The sequence below is a fragment of the Salvelinus sp. IW2-2015 genome, linkage group LG7, assembly GCF_002910315.2.
Source record: "Salvelinus sp. IW2-2015 linkage group LG7, ASM291031v2, whole genome shotgun sequence".
In the NCBI taxonomy this organism is placed as follows: Eukaryota; Metazoa; Chordata; class Actinopteri; order Salmoniformes; family Salmonidae; genus Salvelinus; species Salvelinus sp. IW2-2015.
Window position 1 is genome coordinate 17,759,331 of NC_036847.1, and position 20,142 is coordinate 17,779,472.

The window sequence follows — 20,142 nt, forward strand, 5'->3', positions numbered from 1 at the left end:
ACCAGAGTCTGTCGTTTCCAATGAGAGCAAATTAATAATAGTGGGCAGAACAAGCAAGGACGTAGGCAGAGTCAAGCATGAGTTAGTGAGATCCTATTGGCGCGTTCTAGCATTTATTTGCATATTTCCGTTAGGAAAAGCCTACTCTGTGAAGTGCGCTTGTGCAATAACTAAATTTGCACTCCTTCTAAACAATGCCATTTTTTTTTACTTTGGCAAAGGTTAAAGTCTACAAAACCCAGTCCACTCTGTTGTTACAGATTATAGTTTTGGAAACAGAAAACCGTATGGAGATCAAATATTTCATTGATGAGAAAATTTGCAGAATGTCGGCCAAAATCCATCTTTTCCCACTGGGCTTCCTTTCATCACCATATTTGGTAGTGAGTGGAAATGCCAACTGGATACTTCACATTTATACATCCAGTGAAATATCTGTCTCATTGTTCTAGTTGGCCTAGATGTCACTAGCTTGGACCGGGATAAGATTACAGAAAGCCTAAATGACGAAGAAGCTACATGTAACCTTTATTTAACTAKGAAAGTCAGTTAAGAACAAATTATTATTTACAACGACGACCTACCCCAGCCAAACCCAGACAACGCTGGGCCAACTGTGCACTGCCTTATGGGACTCCCAATCATGGCTGGATGTGATACAGCCTGGATTCAAACCAGGGACTGTAGTGGCACCTCTTGCACTGAGATGCAGTGCCTTAGACCACTGCGCCACCCCGGAGCCCATAGGTTGTTGGATTGCTAAAGTAGTAGTGTAGAACATGTTTATATGTTCATTTACTTATGCAAAAGTGTATTTTTTTATTAGTTGTACTGTATGTGTGTTTACTTTTATAACCTTTATTACAAATTAATTGTCTACAACACACTACTTGCACAGTGTTATCTTTATTTGGGAACAATGTTAAAGAACAAGTAACTTTATGTTGTTCACATAGTCAAAGGCACTTATACACCTTGTATTTACATGGTTATAGCCATAGACATGTTGTGTAATACATCTTGTCTTCATTATGTGTTCAGTCTTTATACATTCTTGAAAATCAAGTGGTTCAGAGAAGCAGGTGCGTGTCACACCCTGATCTGTTTCACCTGTCTTTGTGCTTGTCTCCACCCCCATCCAGGTGTCGACCATCTTCCCTATTATCCCCAGTGTATTTATACATGTGTTCTCTGTCTGTTGCCAGTTCGTTTTGTTTCGTCAAGCCTACCAGCATTGTTCCTGTGTTCCTGTCTTGCTCTAGTTCCTGTTTTCCTGGTTTTGACCATTCTGCCTGAGCCTGTCTGCCATTTTGTACCTTGTCACACCACCCTGGATTACTGACGCCTGCCTGCCCTGACCCTGAGCCTGCTTGCCGTTCTGTACCATTCGGACTCTGCTCTGGATTACTGACCTCTGCCTGCCCTTGACCTGTGATCCATTGGCAGCTAACAAAATGAGCACATAGAACTCAGAGATAGCATATAGACCAATGCAGCAGTAGGCCTATGACTTCCATCGTTAACTAAATAAAATAAATCGGCCTATAGCCCACAAATAAAAATTCCTGTTCTTTCAATCACATTTATCTCTCTACTCCGCCTGTCTGCCTCCATTTCTTTCTTTCTGTCTTGACTTGAGCTATCGCTAGTGAAGTCCAAAATTGTATCAAATCATCAACTGGGTCCGGCCAGAAGCTGTCGCTAGCGAACTTGAAACATTGTATTAAATAGCCTATTCCGGACCCTCAGAGTTTCCCGTGCCAGTGAKTTGGGTACAGACAGCTGTACTGGATATATAGGATCATCAGATCATTATATTTGCCCTTTCACACCAAGGCTCGGTGATTATCAAGTCTGGGTATGTTGGAAATATTTTTTAAATACTGAGGAATATTGAATTTCTGTTGCACACATATCCAGATGATTGCTGCATATCATTTTGCGCAATAACACTGTTGGCGTGATCAAGGCGTAATCAATCTTTCTGTTGGTGAGCGTCTCGGTCAAAGAGGGAACACCGGCCCTGGTGTATAGCCCACAAAGACATGAGATGGCTGTAGAGTTTCTTGTGGGGACGTTTTAAAGCACATAGTCAGGCCACTACCACTAAATGGCTCATGCAAGCAATTAAGCCAGCCAAACAAATTTCAGGAATGGAACTCTGACCAAAACAACTGTTTGGATGATGCTTCAACACTAAAAATAAGTGGAAAATGAGGTCTAACAGTGTGCAGTGCCATTTTGTTTCGATATTTGATTAAATTTAAAATACGATACCTAGACTATAGCTTTTAAGAGTCAATTACTCAAAAATGCCCAAATAACACATATAAAATGGGGGGGGGGCACAATGTTGTGTGGAATTTGTAAATGGTGCTGTTGTTGAAATATAGTCCATTAAAGACTGACAAACTATTAGAAACTTGTTTTGTTCAGTGCTGCTTTTGACATTATCGATCATAGTCTGCTGCTGGAAAAATATGTGTTATGGCTTTACACCCCCTGCTATATTGTGGATAAAGAGTTACCTGTCTAACAGAACACAGAGTGTGTTCTTTAATCGAGGCCTCTACAATATAATCCAGGTAGAATCAGGAATTCTAGTAAAGCCAGTGTGTCTATGTATGCGGATGACTCAACACAATACACGTCAGCTACTACAGCAACTGAAATTAATACAACACTTAACAAAGAGCTGCAGTTAGTTTCAGAATGGGTGGCAAGGAATAAGTTAGTCCTAAATATTTCAAAAACTAAAAGCATTGTATTTGGGACAAATCATTCACTAAACCCTACATCTCAACTAAATCTTGTAGTTAATAATGTGGCAATTGAGCAAGTTGAGGTGACTAAACTGCTTGGAGTAACCCTGGATTGTAAACTGTCATGGTCAAAAGATATTGACACAACAGTAGCTAAGATGGGGAGAAGTATGTCCTTAATAAAGCGCTCCTCTACCTTCTTAACAGCACTATCAACAAGGCAGGTCCTACAGGCTCTAATTTTGTCGCACCTGGACTACTGTTCAGTTGTGTGGTCAGGTGCCACAAAGAGGGACTTAAGAACATTGCAATTGGCTCCGAACAGGGCAGCATGGCTGGCACTTGGAGGTACACAGAGAGCAAATATTAATAATATGCATGTCAATCTCTCCTGGCTCAAAGTAGAGGAGAGATTGACTTCATCACTACTTGTATTTGTGAGAGGTATTGACATGTTGAAAGCACCAAGCTGTCTGTTTAAGCGACTAGCACACAGCTCAGACACCCATGCCATCAGAGGCCTCTTCACAGTCCCCAAGTCCAGAACAGACTATGGCAGGTGCAAAGTACTACATAGAGCCATTTAGCGTCTGCTAAATGACTTAAATGTAATGTAAATGTAAATGACTACATGGAACTCTATTCCACATCAGGTAACTGATGCAAGCAGTACAATCAGATTTTAAAAACAGATAAATATACACCTTATGGAAGAGTGAGGACTGTGAAGCAACACAAACATAGGCACAGACACATGCAGGCACACATAACATATGCACTATACACACACGTACACATGGATTTTGTTTTGTCGATATGTTGTAGTGGAGTATAGGCCTGAGGGAACACACTTACGTTATGAATTCTGTAATGAATGCATTGTATTGTTTTTTAAATTGTATAACTGCCTTAATTTTGCCGGACCTCAGGATGAGCTAATGGGGAACCATAATCAATACAAATACAAAGAGAATATGATTTATGTCAAACATGACAATCAAAATCCAGTATTTCTATAGCTTTAAAAAATGCTGCTTGACCTCTAGCTTCCTATATTCACCTGAACCTAAATTGTTTAATACCATTATGCTTCTCACACATGTTGCTCTCAGAACCACATCACCAACGCTACAAATTAAAATCAATACAGTTCTCATGAAGAGGTACTCACCACCTTGCAGATTCAGAACATCATTGGAGAGTGTATTAACCTTGAGTCATAATAATGATTTTATGAGTGAAACTGTGTTCTATGCTTGCAGCCTGGACCACTGATGTCATATATGCACCCTTATTGTGACACAGTAAAGGTGAGGAGTCAGTCAACATCCTGAACATTGATACCGCTCCAATCTACATTATCCATGGTAAAATAATCAATCAGTTTTATAAAACATACTTGTAATTTGAGTAGATCATTGGCCAAAATATTGCCCAAATTATCACAGAAAATAACACTGCAGCCTACCAGAATGTAATATGCTATCTTGTATCAGCTATTGAAGATATCTATTGATTCAGTCATTGACATACTGTACTTAATCAAAAAGTAAAAAAATATACATTTAAGATGAGATATTTCACAAAATATTAATGAAATCAAATACTGTAAAGATGTTCATTTATTGCCACATTACATGTCATACCAGACAGAGTGCTTCACAATCATTCATAAGCAAATCTCCCAAATTAACATTTCTTTAAACCTGATCAATAATACTGGAACTGCCATTAACCAGATAAAATATAAATTCATTACAAGTCACCTAAACAATTTCAGTATTGTTCACAAAACATTTCATTCTGTTTACAATGATGTCTCTCTCTTCCCTTTCCTTTCTTCTTTGGCTGTAATCAGAGAAATTCAACACAAAACGAACTCAGATGCCAAGATGTACTGAATGGTCAATGTCAACATCATCCCTCATTCACCAGCATAGAAAGAGACACACTGTATTGACTCTACAGAGGAAACTATGTACACCATCCTGGGTCACCAACCAACATCCTCATAGTCAACCACAACCCTGAACACATTCACACACACCCTATCGCAGGCACTATACATTTGCAAAGAAACTAAAGGGTATATGAAAGTCATCCAATGTGATTGAGATTGATTCTGTGTGCAAAACATTGTCAACCGCTGCTTTATTTGGCCATGCTCTGTCTATATACTAAGTGTATTTAGAGCTGGCACTAGAGTGACCGGCTCCGAGAGGTTCTGGTCAGGTGTTCCTTTGCTCTGAAGAACCTTCTGTCGATGTCTTTCCTCTTGTCGCTTTTTCTTCACCAAGTGCTGCTGCTCTTTCCTCTGCTTGTTTGAAGCCTGAGAGAGGGGTTGAAAAATCAGGGGATCAAGATGAAAAGGGGGGGACTTCATGTCCGTTCTGAATTAAATTGAGAAATGCAGTTCTATTTAATCTGGAACTTGAATTGAAATAGTCGCACAGACTCAGAATACTGATACAGAATTGGGATTTGAGTGCAGAGCCGCCGTATAGCGATAACACTCTCCGGCACGTCACATATACTATTACAACTCCCCACATGAGACCAGGGTTCAATCCATGTGTTCACCTTTCCCACTGTTTCTCCAACTTGCCTGTCTCCCCATCTCATTTGCTTACTGTCTGAATAGAATGTGTTAAATTCCCAAGGAATATATATTTTTCAAGAATTAGAATTTGAGCATCTTACCTTGGATTTGTGTAGGTTGCCTCCATCAGGTGGAAGTTTGTGATCACTGCATTCTGTCGCTGCCTCTCTACACGCAGAGCATGATCCCGAGGCACACTGGCCGTGACACACTTGGGCTGATAGCTCAGAATCCAACAGCCACTCAGCGTTGATTGTGGCGACACTCAGCAGGAACAGATTCTCCTCTTCACCTGAGAGACATGGCAYACAAAACACATGGGGTCAGTTGCAGTGAATATATCACATCAGATGCTCCTGTTGATCATTATCAAAGGGTTTTTGGTTGGTAGCTCCCTCTAAAAGATGGAAATCCCCAAAACAGCCAATAAACATCAGTTGTATTTATTAGCAATGTTTATTATAAGAGATAGGCTAAGACTGCAGACAAATTAAAGTTTGATAGGAGTTGGGGTTAGAAAAGGACCCCAAACAGCTAGTAGACACTGATAATCAGAATGCACTGGGGGAGAAGACACTCACAGTTCGGGCCCATGTTCTTCAGGGAATTTAGGATCACATTGTCCTCCTCTGAGGAGGTGGGCGAGGGGGATTTCGGTCTGTCTGTCTGGCTGTCACCAAACTCACGCTGCCCACTCGAATGATGTAGATTCTGGAGGGACAAGAGTGGGGTGGGGGATAAAGGATATTGTGAGAGTAGGACTAATCCAAAGGTCAAAATATTTGGTAGTGTGTTTTTAGCTGAAAGGGTCGTTTTCGTACCTCTATACGCAGCTGAGCAGGGCTCTCAGAGTTGTCACCGAATGGTCTTACACTGTCGTAATGGTCTCCATAGCGATAGGCAATATGTAGCTCTCGGCCAACCAGCTTCTCAGAGCCATTTATCTGAATTGAGGAAACATAATGAGTAGGAACTATCAATAGGGGTATTTCGTACATTCTGTTTCATTAGAAGAGGACTTCAGTTTAAAAAACAGTAGTGTGCCAGAATGTGGTCTAGTGGTAGGATCACATATACCACCTTGCAACAGGGGATTCATGCCTCTCCTCGCTGACTTTTTCATATATACCTTTCTATTTTGTACTACGCCCTTATCTACTTTCCTATTGTTATTTCAGAAAAAAATTATAATAAACTATAAAATAGGCCAACTTAATGAGATTGTGATCTCCTTTAAAAACAAACAAACAAATAGTAAAATAAAGTGTTTACCCAATTGTGCATTGCTATACCCTTTATACAGCTTAATATCTCTAGCCAAAAGTAGTAAACTACACTGCTCAAAAAAATAAAGGGAACACTTAAACAACACAATGTAACTCCAAGTCAATCACACTTCTGTGAAATCAAACTGTCCACTTAGGAAGGCAAACACTGATTGCAATACATTTCACAATGCTGTTGTGCAAATGGAATAGACAAAAGGTGGAAATTATAGGCAATTAGCAAGACACCTCCAATAAAGGAGTGGTTCTGCAGGTGGTGACCACAGACCACTTCTCAGTTCCTATGCTTCCTGACTGATGTTTTGGTCACTTTTGAATGCTGGCGGTGCTTTCACTCTAGTGGTAGCATGAGACGGAGTCTACAACCCACACAAGTGGCTCAGGTAGTGCAGCTCATCCAGGATGGCACATCAATGCGAGCTGTGGCAAGAAGGTTTGCTGTGTCTGTCAGCGTAGTGTCCAGAGCATGGAGGCGCTACCAGGAGACAGGCCAGTACATCAGGGACGTGGAGGAGGCCGTAGGGGCAACAACCCAGCAGCGGACCACTACCTCCGCTTTGTGCAAGGAGGAGGCACTGCCAGAGCCCTGCAAAATGACCTCCAGCAGGCCACAAATGTGCATGTGTCTGCTCAAACGGTCAGAAACAGACTCCATGAGGGTGGTATGAGGGCCCGACGTCCACAGGTGGGGGTTGTGCTTACAGCCCAACACCGTGCAGGACGTTTGGCATTTGCCAGAGAACACCAAGATTGGCAAATTCGCCACTGGCCCCTGTGCTCTTCACAGATGAAAGCAGGTTCACACTGAGCACATGTGACAGACGTGACAGAGTCTGGAGACGTCGTGGAGAACGTTCTGCTGCCTGCAACATTCTCAGCATGACCGGTTTGGCGGTGGATCAGTCATGGTGTGGGGTGGCATTTCTTTGGGGGGCCGCACAGCCCTCCATGTGCTCGCCAGAGGTAGCCTGACTGCCATTAGGTACAGAGATGAGATCCTCAGACCCCTTGTGAGACCATATGCTGGTGCGGTTGGCCCTGGGTTCCTCCTAATGCAAGACAATGCTAGACCTCATGTGGCTGGAGTGTGTCAGCAGTTCCTGCAAGAGGAAGGCATTGATGCTATGGACTGGCCCGCCCGTTCCCCAGACCTGAATCCAATTGAGCACATCTGGGACATCATGTCTCGCTCCATCTCACCAACGCCACGTTGCACCACAGACTGTCCAGGAGTTGGCGGATGCTTTAGTCCAGGTCTCTGAGGAGATCCCTCAGGAGACCATCCGCCATCTCATCAGGAGCATGCCCAGGCGTTGTAGGGAGGTCATACAGGCACGTGGAGGCCACACACACTACTGAACCTCATTTTGACTTGTTTTAAGGACATTACATCAAAGTTGGATCAGCCTGTAGTGTGGTTTTCCACTTTAATTTTGAGTGTGACTCCAAATCCAGACCTCCATGGGTTGATAAATTTGATTTCCATTGATAATTTTTGTGTGATTTTGTTGTCAGCACATTCAACTATGTAAAGAAAAAAGTATTTAATAAGAATATTTCATTCATTCAGATCTAGGATGTGTTATTTTAGTGTTCCCTTTATTTTTTTGAGCAGTGTATATGGGCAATAGGGTGTCATTGAGGTTACTACCTCCCACAGTGGGGTGTTGAGCTGATGAATGACCACTTTAAGCTGTTGGCTGCGGGCGAACGCCACGATGGCATCATTGCCAGCAAAAGTGCCAGGCTGGGAGAGGTTTGACACTGAGAGGAAGAGAACAACATAACAACAGAGAGAAACATGAGTGACAAGACCTTTAAAGACAATATTTAGGATGACTTGCATGCTATCAGAAACTTGGGCAGCCAACAACATTTTCACATGCAAATAGTATTTGGTTTCTATCATATTGGGCCGTTTCCTTACAATGCTGTGCGAAGGGCACATCATCCTCCACAAAGGGCTCAAAGTCCTGCCGGTGTGACATCATGTACTGCACAGTCTCCTGGCGCAGGCGCAGGTGTCCCCGAGAATGTCCCTCCAACTGGTCACCCAGAGCCCGGAACAGGCAATTACTACAGGACGGACACAGTATTAGTCAACGTTATAACAGACATTTATAACAGCACTTTGGTGGCATTCCAGGCTGACTACATTGCAGACTTCGCATTGCATCAACCAATGATTACATGCCACGTCATCAATTACAGCCTGGCATCAGAATGCTATATCATATGATATGTGGTTAGCTGATATGTTAAATACCTATTGCGTTGTGAGGTCTGGCAAGTGTCTGCAATGTAGTCAGCCTGGAACGTGGTCCTTCTCTCTCTGAATCTTACCCATCTCCAGGCACCTCTCTCAGTTTGAGTCCCAGCGCATGGAGCTGGTTGGAGAAGCTGACGAACTCCTCTCCATCATCCCTGTCCTGGGGCCGGTTCTTACGGTCTTTTGCGATTGCCCTGCGCGCAGACCGCTCATCCCGCTTCCGCTCTGCATCACACTTCCTATTTCCGCCACGCACTGGCTTTCCTGTCTGCTTCCGAGACATGGCTGCCGGGCCTACAGACACAGATCTTTACAGATGCAGTAGATCTCTCAGTCACTCACTGGCACATGCAGTTGGGTTACTTCCACACAGGTGGAATCCTGTGTTTCAGAAAGAGGAGGGAAAGAAGAGATGAGAGTTTGAATGCAACTTAGAAAATGAGCTACAACGTGTAACAACTCAGTTACTTCCACATTTCACATACACTAACTGGGACAGTAGCCAGCTACAAAAAGATGGTTCATATTACCTAGTTTCAGTCAGTTGATACGTGGCACAGCAGGAAATTGCAATTCCAAATGGGTTAGCTAATTATGATGTAGCTGTCTAGCTCTCAAACTGTAGGCAGCATTCTGCCTTCTACTGTTTTCAGCCTTCTGCTTCGCCCACGACTGGCTCATGTGAACTACAATCCCAACGCTGTTTTTTATTGTTCAGAAACGTCAATAATCATCGCTTGTGATATAGCTTTCGAAACATATGGCCCTCATCTTTCATATGCGAGAAATAATCCTTCAAATTAAAGTATATATACTTACTGTAGCAGTTTTGCACAGATCCAAACATCTACGGGTGCCTCAATCCACAAAACTACACTTCGGATAAACTTCCCGAGTTATGCTTAGAAACAGGTGTTTTTAGCACACTAAGTTAGATAGCTAATTAGCACGTCTGTTTTCCGTAAACAAGCACTGTAACATGGCGATATGGTCATGTTGGAACACTGAGTTAACCCTAAGCCCGATAAAAAGGTGTATCTATTTAACCTTTCCTTGTATTATTATTTCTCGCTGATATGAAAGATAAGATCCTTATGCTTCAAAAACCGTACCGCAAACGATGCGTTGTGCGGTTAACAAAACTACTCCGTAGAGAAGACGCCTTCATCCAATGACTTACACTATATATACATAAGTATGTGGACACCCCTTCAAATTAGTGTATTCTACTATTTCAGACACACCTGTTGCTGACAGGTGAATAAAATCGAGCACACAGCCATGCAATCTCCATAGACCAACATTGGCAGTAGAATGGCCTTACTGAAGAGATGAGTGACTTTCAAAGTGGCACCATCATAGGATGCCACGTTTCCAACAAGTCAGTTCGTCAAATTTCTCCCCTGCTAGAGCTGCCCCGGTCAACTGTAAGTGCTGTTATTGTGAAGTGGAAACATCTAGGAGCAACAATGACTCAGCTGCGAAGTGGTAAGCCACACAAGCTCACAGAACTGCCTCTGTAAGCAACGTCAGCACAAGAACTGTTCGTCAGGAGCTTCATGAAATGGGTTTCCGTGGCCGAGCAGCTGCACACAAGCTTAAGATCACCATGCGTAAGGCCAAGCGTCGGCTGGAGTGGTGTAAATCTCGCCAACATTGGTCTCTGAAGCAGTGGAAACGCGTTCTCTGGAGTGACGAATTACGGTTCACCATCTGGCAGTCTGACGGACGAATCTGGCCCAAGGCATTATGCCAACTGTAAAGTTTGGTGGTGGAGGAGGAATAATGGCCTGGGGTTGTTTTTCATGGTTCGGGCTAGGCCCCTCAGTTTCAGTGAAGGGAAATCTTAACGCAACAGCATATAATGACATTCTAGACAATTCTGTGCTTCCAACTTTGTGGCAACAGTTTGGGGAAGGCCCTTTCCTGTTTCCGCATGACAATGCCCCCGTGCACAAAGCGAGGTCCATACAGAAAAGGTTTGTCGAGATTAGTGAGGAAACACTTGACTGGCATGCACAGAGCCCTGACCTCAACCCCATCGAACACCTTTGGGATGAATTGGAACACCAACTGCGAGCCAGGCCTAATCGCCCAACATCAGTGCCTGACCCCACTAATGCTCTTGTGGCTGATGGAAGCAAGTCCCCTCAGCAATGTTCCAAATATATTTGAAAACATTCCCAGGAGAGTGGAGGCTGTTACAGCATCAAAAGGAGACCAACTCCATATTAATGCCCATGATTTTGGAATGAGATGAGCAGGTGTCCACATACTTTTGGTCATGTAGTGTATGTGTCATGTAATGGAACTGAGAGTCGTGATCAAGGACCTGTCATGCTAGCTAGCTGGTAGACCTGGCATCCTGGATAACAGCAACAGCTGACAGGGCATAGAGATCCTATTAAACTACTAATTATATTAGTATATATTATATTCTAATGCCTAATTCTGTGACGGGTTGATTTCGGCAAGCTAGAGCGAGCCTACGGCTACGTCAGTAGGCTGGACAATAGAACGAGTCTAAATTCACCCAAGGCTGAAAAACGGCAGAAGAACGTTGGCTAAACTGCAACACTAGCGCGAAGCCATAGCAAATGAATTGAATAGAACGTTCAGGAGGCGAACTGGTGCCACGGTGTTCAATAGAACTAATAGAAGCTGGGAGGGTGAAAAATGCACCAAAATAAGGCCTGTTTTTTCGTGATTACTTCAAGCAGCTGGGACATATGGTAATATTGTGAAACTGGGCTGCACGGCGGATGTAATGAACTAGTTATCAGAAAAAAAGCGTTAAACATTTCATGTGTTCAGCCTAACGTTAGTGGACTGGCCAGTTGAGGCGTTACCTTAGCTAGCTATAGCTAATTGCATTAGCTGATCAGCAACTAGCTAGCTAGCGAGCAACTGTTATGTCAGCTGGATATGACTGCAAGAAAGCTAGGTTAGCCGACTATTTAGCTAGGTAACTAGTTTGCAAACGTTAGCTGCTAATGCTAATGGATAGGTTTGTTAGCCAGCTGGCTAGCTCCAGTCTCGTTCTCGCTGATTTTGAGTTAAACACAAGTGAATACATGTCAAGCCATCAGAATATAACGAAGGTAACAAGTTACTCACATCCCACAGAGAACACCCGATGATACTCAAAGAACGTCCTATACTACGTTATTTTTGCCTAAATAAGATCTGACTCATGAGCTTGTTTACAATTGCTGTTCAGCGCCACCATCTCCGAGTACGGAAGTGTGAGTGCATGAAATCATATCAACAGGTCGTTTTCAATAAAACGTCACAATACGTTTTATTGAAAATAAAACCCCAGCTCCAAGTAGACCCCCAGCTCCACTAAAACCATTGACAAACTACTTGCCGTTTTCTAGGGATTGTTAAATACATGTTATAACTATTTGGTTTTAATGTAGTCAGCAACTACAAATGTCCGATTATTCAATGCAAAACAATTGCGCACATTTAGCTGTATCATCAGAGTTGTACTGCAAGTAATTGCATGCTTTTCATGATGAGTAAACACAATGATGCAGAAAAGAAAATGCCCGCGCTGAAGATGTCTATATTGGTCTGTTAAAACAAGACCAATAAAGGAACAGTGCACTACTTTTGTGAAAATGTTTTTACTAAATGTATTTGAGTATTTACCAGCATTTGTAATTTGAATCTGATAATTATTTGTACTAAACAGTTCATCTGATAATACTTGTGGAATATAAAAATATTTGCTTGATATGTTTTCCACTTCCTTTAAATATTTAGCAATTGAAACTTATTTCTATGTGTTAACTGAAATGGTCTATTAAATTATTTTACATGTTAGTAGGTGCTCTTATCAAGAGCAATTTACAGTAGTGAGTGCATACATTTTAGTACTGGTCTCCCATGGGAATCAAACCCATAACCCTAGTGTTGCAAGCACCATGTTCTACCAACTGAGCCACATATCATCACAATCCACTTGATGTCTCAACGTACTCAAGTCTACAGGTACCAAACCTAGTTGACCAGCCTATGTACAATACAGTAATGTACATTTAGCGTACATTAAGTGGTTTGTAAGGATGTTATAGTAATATTTTCCATGTTATTTGATCAAGAAAGTATTTAATTTCATGTGGATGTTTTGTGTCTTTGTCCATCACTTTGCACCTTTGAGGACTGGGTTTTGTTCTTTCTGGATTTTATTAGAATGACAATAGCAGAGAAAGGGACAGGGCCACAACTTGTACAATTCCAACTACTGAATCCTGCAGATATCTATATTGGTCTGCTGATACTAGTAAAGGCCCAGTGCACTATTTTTGTGAAAATATATATATATATCTTTATATTAATATATGTTTTAAATTATGATTTTCAGGGGGTGCTACAGCACCCTCAGCACCCCTACTTCCCGCGGCTATGTACCACGGTAAATGGCCCTTCTGCTGTTTGATAGGCAGAGCCCACAAAAGATGGGAAATTAAGATAAACCACTCATACTTGTCAGGTATAGATCACTTGTATTAAATATCACTCAAATATCCAATTAATGGTGGCCTATATTGAGAGATATCATGAGGCTACCCTACATGTCTGAAATTACATGATCAATTGATGTTGTATAACTGATGATAGAGCTAAATGTGTGCAATTGTTTTGCATGGAATAATCAGAAATGTGTAGGTCTGACTATGCTCTTCAGGAGGTGATGATATTACAACCAAATAGTTAACATGTATTTGACAATCCCTTGAAAACAGCACGCAGTTGTCAATGGTTTTAGCAGAGCTATGGGTCTACTTGTTTTACAACAGAGAAATCGAACGCTCTACACCTTTTTGTGACATTTTATTGAAAATGACCTATTTGTAAAACGTTCAGCTCACAATAAAACCCCTACTTCAACTGTGTTGATAAATATGAATTACTTGATTTTCACTAAGCAAGAATGGTTTAGCTAATGTTGAGGTAAAGAAATTGGAGATAGTGGGGCACTTTAACAGGGAAAGACAACCCCTTGGCAATCATCTTTACAACAGTTACATATCTTTGGTCATTGTGTAGGCTAGGCCTACTTATTAAAGTTGTGGTTAAGTTCAGATCAAGCTTTCTGTGCTATAAAACAACTTTGCATATCTACCAACTGAGATATGAAAATTTGGTTGGTACATGACGATCAACAGTCATCAAACGAACAAGCTCTGAATTATGTTAATGTCAGAAATGTGTGTGGTACAGTGTATGACTCAGGATAAAGTGAAAATGTGTTATATTTTGATGCCCCACAATGCAGGCCCTCATTTCCAGTCCTCTCCTTATGACAGATTGCAGTTGGAAAGAGTCTTGTGGAGGAGGAGTGGGTTGAGGAGGACAGAGAGTGTTTGCTGTGTAGAATACCATTCAGACATTGTCACAGATGTAGCCTCAGGACCAAAAAGTGCATCAGCAGGCATTGGAAGGAAAGAAGAAGGTCCAAATAACAAAACAAGAAAACACAGTCCAGTGTATACCTTCCCAGCTGTATTAGAGATTGGCATTGGAAACTAAAACAATGTGTTCTGGTTTACAAGCTAGGAATGTATTTTCTTGTATTTGTTTATGCATTGACATCTTGTACATAAAGCAGCTATCTGCTTTGTTTAAAGTGTAAACGGATGTACTATACCTGCTGCTAGCTGTCTGAATCGCCGTGCCTCCAGCTCGCCTAGCTACTCACTGGACCATATGATCACTTGGCTACACATGCCTCTCCCTAATGTCAATATGCCTTGTCTACTGCTGTTTTGGTTAGTGATTTTTGTCTTATTTCATAGTAGAGCCTCCAGCCCTGCTCAATATGCCTTAGCTAGCCCTTTTGTTCCACCCCACACACATGCGGTGATCTCACCTGGCTAAAATGGTGCCTCTAGAGACAAAACCTCTCTCATCGTCACTCAATGCCTAGGTTTACGTCCACTGTACTCACATCCTACCATACCCTTGTCTGTGCATTATGCCTTGAATCTATTCTTCCGTGCCCAGAAATCGTCTCCTTTCACTCTCTGTTCCGAACGCACTAGACGACCAGTTCTTTTAGCCTTTAGCCATACTCTTATCCTACTGCTCCTCTGCTCCTCTGGGAATGTAGAGATTAACCCAGGCCCTGCAGCCCCCAGCATCACTCCCATTCCCCAGGCGCTCTCATTTGTTGACTTCTGTAACCGTTAAAGCCTTGATTTCATGCATGTTAACATTAGAAKCCTCCTCCCTAAGTTTGTTTCATTCACTGCTTTAGCACACTCCGCCAACCCGGATGTCCTAGCCGTGTCTGAATCCTGGCTTAGGAAGGCCACCAAAAATCTTGACATTTTCATCCCTAACTATAACATTTTCTGCCAAGATAGAACTGCCAAAGGGGGCGGAGTTGCAATCTACTGCAGAGATAGCCTGCAGAGTTCTGTCATACTATCCAGGTGTTTGCCCAAACAATTCGAGCTTCTACTTTTAAAATTCCACCTTTCCAGAAACAAGTCTCTCACCATTGCCGCTTGTTATAGACCCCCTTCAGCCCCCAGCTGTGCCCTGGACACCATATGTGAATTTATCGCCCCCCCCATTTATCTTCAGAGTTCGTACTGTTAGGTGACCTAAACTGGGACGTGCTTAACACCCCGGCCGTCCTACAATCTAAGCTAAATGCCCTCAATCTCACACAAATAATCAAGGAACCTACCAGGTTTTACTGCTAACCTACAAAGCATTACATGGGCTTGCTCCTACCTATCTTTCCGATTTGGTCCTGTGGTACATACCTACACGTACGCTACGGTCACAAGACGCAGGCCTCCTAATTGTCCCTAGAATTTCTAAGCAAACAGCTGGAGGCAGGGATTTCGCGTATAGAGCTCCATTTTTATGGAATGGTCTGCCTACCCATGTGAGACGCAGACTCGGTCTCAACCTTTAAGTCTTTACTGAAGACTCATCTCTTCAGTGGGTCATATGATTGAGTGTAGTCTGGCCCAGGAGTGTGGAAGCGTGGAACGGAAAGGCTCTGGAGCAACGAACCGCCCTTGCTGTCTCTGCCTGGCCGGTTCCCCTCTCTCCACTGGGATTCTCTGCCTCTAACCCTATACAAGGGCTGAGTCACTGGCTTACTGGTGCTCTTTCATGCCGTCCCTAGGAGGGGTGCGTCACTTGAGTGGGTTGAGTCACTGACGGGATCTTCCTGTCTGGGTTGGCGCCCCCCCTTGGGTTGTGCCGTGGCGGAGATCTTTGTGGGCTATACTCGGCCTTGTCTCAGGATGGTAAGTTGGTGGTTGAAGATATCCCTCTAGTGGTGTGGGGGCTGTGCTTTGGCAAAGTGGGTGGGGTTATATCCTTCCTGTTTGCCCTGTCCGGGGGTATCATCGGATGGTGCCACAGTGTCTCCTGACCCCTCCTGTCTCAGCCTCCAGTATTTATGCTGCAGTAGTTTATGCGTCGGGGGGCTAGGGTCAGTTTGTTATATCTGGAGTACTTCTCCTGTCTTATCCGGTGTCCTGTGTGAATTTAAGTATGCTCTCTCTAATTCTCTCTTTCTCTCTTTCTTTCTCTCTCTCGGAGGACCTGAGCCCTAGGACCATGCCTCAGGACTACCTGGCATGATGACTCCTTGCTGTCCCCAGTCCACCTGGCCGTGCTGCTGCTCCAGTTTCAACTGTTCTGCCTGCGGCTATGGAACCCTGACCTGTTCACCGGACGTGCTACCTGTCCCAGACCTGCTGTTTTCAACTCTCTAGAGACTGCAGGAGCTGGTATCGGTAGACTCATAGCCTTGTCTTCGCAAATGACTGCCTCGCCTGGTTGTCCGGACCTCTGGCAGTTCTCAGGCCGACTCTTTTCTCTGTATATATCAATGATGTCGCTCTTGCTGTGGTGATTCTCTGATCCACCTCTATGCATACGACACCATTCTGTATACATCTGGCCCTTCTTTGGACACTGTGCTAAGAAACCTCCAAATGAGCTTCAACGTCATACAACACTCCTTCCGTGCCTCCAACTGCTTTTAAATGCTAGTAAAACTAAGTGCATGCTCTTCAGCCGATTGCTGCCTGCACCCTCCCGCCCAACTAGCATCACTACTCTGGACGGTTCGACCTAAATATGTGGACAACTACAAATACCTAGGTGTCTGGTTAGACTGTAAACTCTCCTTCCAGACTCACATTAAGCATCTCCAATCCAAAATTAAATCTAGAATTGGCTTTCTATTTCGCAACGAAGCCTCCTTCACTCATGCTGCCAAACATACCCTCGTAAAACTGACTATCCTACCGATCCTTGACTTCGGCGATGTCATTTACAAAATACCCCCCAACACGCTACTCAGCAAACTGGATGTAGTCTATCACAGTGCTATCCGTTTTGTCACGAAAGCCTCATATACTACCCACCACTGCGACCTGTATGCTCTCGTTGGCTGGCCCTCACTACATATCCGTCGCGAAACCCACTGGCTCCAGGTCATCTATAAGTCTTTGCTAGGTAAAGCCCCGCCTTATCTCAGCTCACTGGTCACCATAGCAACACCCACCCGTAGCAGGCGCTCCAGCAGGTATATTGCACTGGTCATCCCCAAAGCCAACACTTACTTTGGTCGCCTTTCCTTCCAGTTCTCTGCTGCCAATGACTGGAACGAATTGCAATAATCACTGAAGCTGGAGTCTTATATCTCCCTCTCTAACTTTAAGCATCAGCTGTCTGAGCAGCTTGCGGATCACTGTACCTGTACACAGCCAATCTGTAAATAGCACACCCGACTACCTCATCCCCATATTATTATTTATCCTCTTGCTCTTTTGCACCCTAGTATCTCTACTTGCACATCATCATCTGCACATCTATTACACCAGTATTAATGCTAAATTGTAATTATTTTGCCTCTATGGCCTATTTGTTGTCTACCTCGACTACTCTTCGGCATTTGCACACACTGTACATAGATTTTTCAATTGTTCTTTTCTATTGTGTTATTGACTGTACATTTGTTTATGTGTAACTCTGTGTTGTTGTTTTTGTCGCACTGCTTTGCTTTATCTTGGCCAGGTCGCAGTTGTAAATGAGAACTTCTCAACTGGCCTACCTGGTAAATAACGGTGAAATAATACAATTTTTTTTTTTTTTAATGGTTAATTTAAAACCCTCATCTCAGCAAATAGTGTACATTACTGAAGAAGAAACAAGTACAATCATTAGTTAAGTCAACTTAAGTCAAGTCACAATTTATTTAAAGTCCATTTCATAAAGTCTCAATACACTTTACAGAGAGTCCATTGAAGCAGGCAGGCGGTCAGGAGGGCAGGTCAGTGGGTTGACTGACATTGGATCCTGGACCGTGTGAAGGAGGCTCACAGGCTCCTAGCAGAGGATAGTGCGAAAAGCAGGGAGTTAGGGAAGCAGGGAGTTAGTTGAATGAATAGGGGATGAACAGATACATATCATTGAGGAAAAGTGTTAGATTGTGTTGTTCTTTATAAGTACATAGGCCACTATTTATTATTGTGGCCTAGAGGAACAGCAAAGTCAATCTATTCAAAGACACATTTTCGAACAGGAAAGTTGGTCCAACACAAAAAGCAAAGAGAGAAAGAGGGAGAAATCCGTTGGATGGGGTGCTTTCCATGGTACTGAACTAGTTAACTAGTTGGCTAGTAGCCTAGTAGCCCAACACGGAGAAAGAGGGAGAAATCAATTTGCAGTGGTGCTCTCCATGATCCGGAACTGATAGCAAGCAGCCTAACAGCCCAACATAAAGGGAGAGTGGCAGGCTGCTTTCCATGGTCCTGAATTAGTAGATTAGCCTCATGGCTAATTTTGATTGAACACCTTTTTTTTCTTCCAATTTCCGCCTAAAATGACATACCCAAATGTACTGCCTGTAGCTCAGGACCTGAAGCAAAGATATGCATATTCTTGATACCATTTGAAAGGAAACACTTTGAAGTTTGTGGAAATGTGAAATTAATGTAGGTGAATATAACACATTAGATCTGGTAAAAGATAATACAACAAAAAAAACATGTGTTTTCTATTTTTTTTTAAATCACCATCTTTGAAATGCAAGAGAAAGACTATACATTTAGATAGAATTATAGGTGTAATTTTGATGTTGTCCACAAGATGGCAGCAGTGCGTGTGCAAAGTTTCAGACCAATTCAGTGAAGAATTACATCATGACACAATATTATGCATCAAGTCTCCCAGGAGTTTGCCCAAATGTGCCGAATTGGTCAATTTATACATTTTCAAGTACATAACTATAGAGAACATACAAAAATGCTATAGTAATAACAGATTTAAGTTTACACACTCCCAGAAATGTAATACATGATGGATTATTAGCTTCTCTACAGAAAATACACTAACCTTCACACATCTAGATGGCCAGATGGGGTAGGTGTGGAGCCAGAGACAGCAGTGGGGTCAAACTGTAGACCCCAGTTTCTACATTTGAATAAAACATTTATTTTATCAAACAAAACTATGCTACATTTTATCTCTGGGACCCTCAGGATGACAAATCAGAGCAAGATTACTGAATGTCAGTTGACATTATTTACCTTCAGAGGTAAATCAAATCAAAGTTTATTTGTCACGTGCGCTGAATACAACAGGTGTAGACCTTACAGTGAAATGCTTACTTACAGGCTCTAACCAATAGTGTGGGAAAAAAAGGTGTGTGTTGTGTGTGTGTGTGTGTTGTGTGTTGTTGTGTGTGTGTGGTGTGTGTGTGTGTGGTGTGGTGTGTGTGTGTGTGTGTGTGTGTGTGTGGTGTGTTGTGTGTGGTGTGTGTGTTGTGTGTGTGTGTGTGTGTGTGTGTGTGTGTGTGTGTAAGTAAAGAAATAAAACAACAGTAAAAAGACATTTGAAAATAAGAGTAGCAAGGCTATATACAGACACCGGTTAGTCAGGCTTATAGAGGTAGTATGTACATGTAGGTATGGTTAAAGTGACTATGCATTGATGATGAAAAGAGAGTAGCAGTAGCGTAAAAATAGGGGTTGGCGGGTGGTGGGACACAATGCAGATAGCCCGGTTAACCAATGTGCGGGAGCACTGGTTGGTCGGGCCAATTGAGGTAGTATGTACATGAACGTATAGTTAAAGTCACTATGCATATAAGATAAACAGAGAGTAGCAGCAGTGTAAAAGAGGGGTTGGGGGGGGCACACAATGCAAATAGTCCGGGTAACCATTTGGTTACCTGTT

At 42.8% G+C, this 20,142-nt stretch overlaps 1 protein-coding gene across 3 annotated transcripts; it reads right to left on the reverse strand.

The window, feature by feature from the left end:
* Positions 1-4,366: 4,366 nt before the first annotated feature.
* On the reverse strand, positions 4,367-12,480 carry otud3 (OTU deubiquitinase 3). Of its 3 annotated transcripts, XM_023991244.2 has the most exons (9): positions 9,736-10,081; positions 9,447-9,602; positions 8,991-9,297; positions 8,575-8,723; positions 8,299-8,411; positions 6,183-6,305; positions 5,943-6,072; positions 5,463-5,653; positions 4,367-5,091 (listed from the first exon to the last, which is right to left on the reverse strand). In XM_023991244.2, the coding sequence occupies exons 3-9, from the start codon at positions 9,197-9,199 to the stop codon at positions 4,933-4,935; spliced, it is 1,074 nt and encodes a 357-aa protein (XP_023847012.1). In that variant the 5' UTR covers positions 9,200-9,297; positions 9,447-9,602; positions 9,736-10,081; the 3' UTR covers positions 4,367-4,932. The 3 variants fall into 3 exon arrangements, with proteins under 3 accessions (XP_023847012.1, XP_023847010.1, XP_070300601.1); XM_023991242.2 differs by lacking the exons at positions 9,447-9,602; positions 9,736-10,081 and adding an exon at positions 12,034-12,480; XM_070444500.1 differs by lacking the exon at positions 9,447-9,602.
* Between the last annotated feature and the right edge of the window lie 7,662 nt (positions 12,481-20,142).

Bases quoted from the DNA above. Each gene is read 5' to 3' on its own strand.
- otud3 (XM_023991242.2), bottom strand. From the start codon at position 9,199: ATGTCTCGGAAGCAGACAGGAAAGCCAGTGCGTGGCGGAAATAGGAAG. The intron at 6,306-8,298 runs GTAGTAACCTCA...TCCTCAATTCAG, and splicing joins TCAACACCCCACTGTGGGAG to ATAAATGGCTCTGAGAAGCT. The intron at 5,654-5,942 runs GTGAGTGTCTTC...CATGTCTCTCAG, and splicing joins GAAGAACATGGGCCCGAACT to GTGAAGAGGAGAATCTGTTC.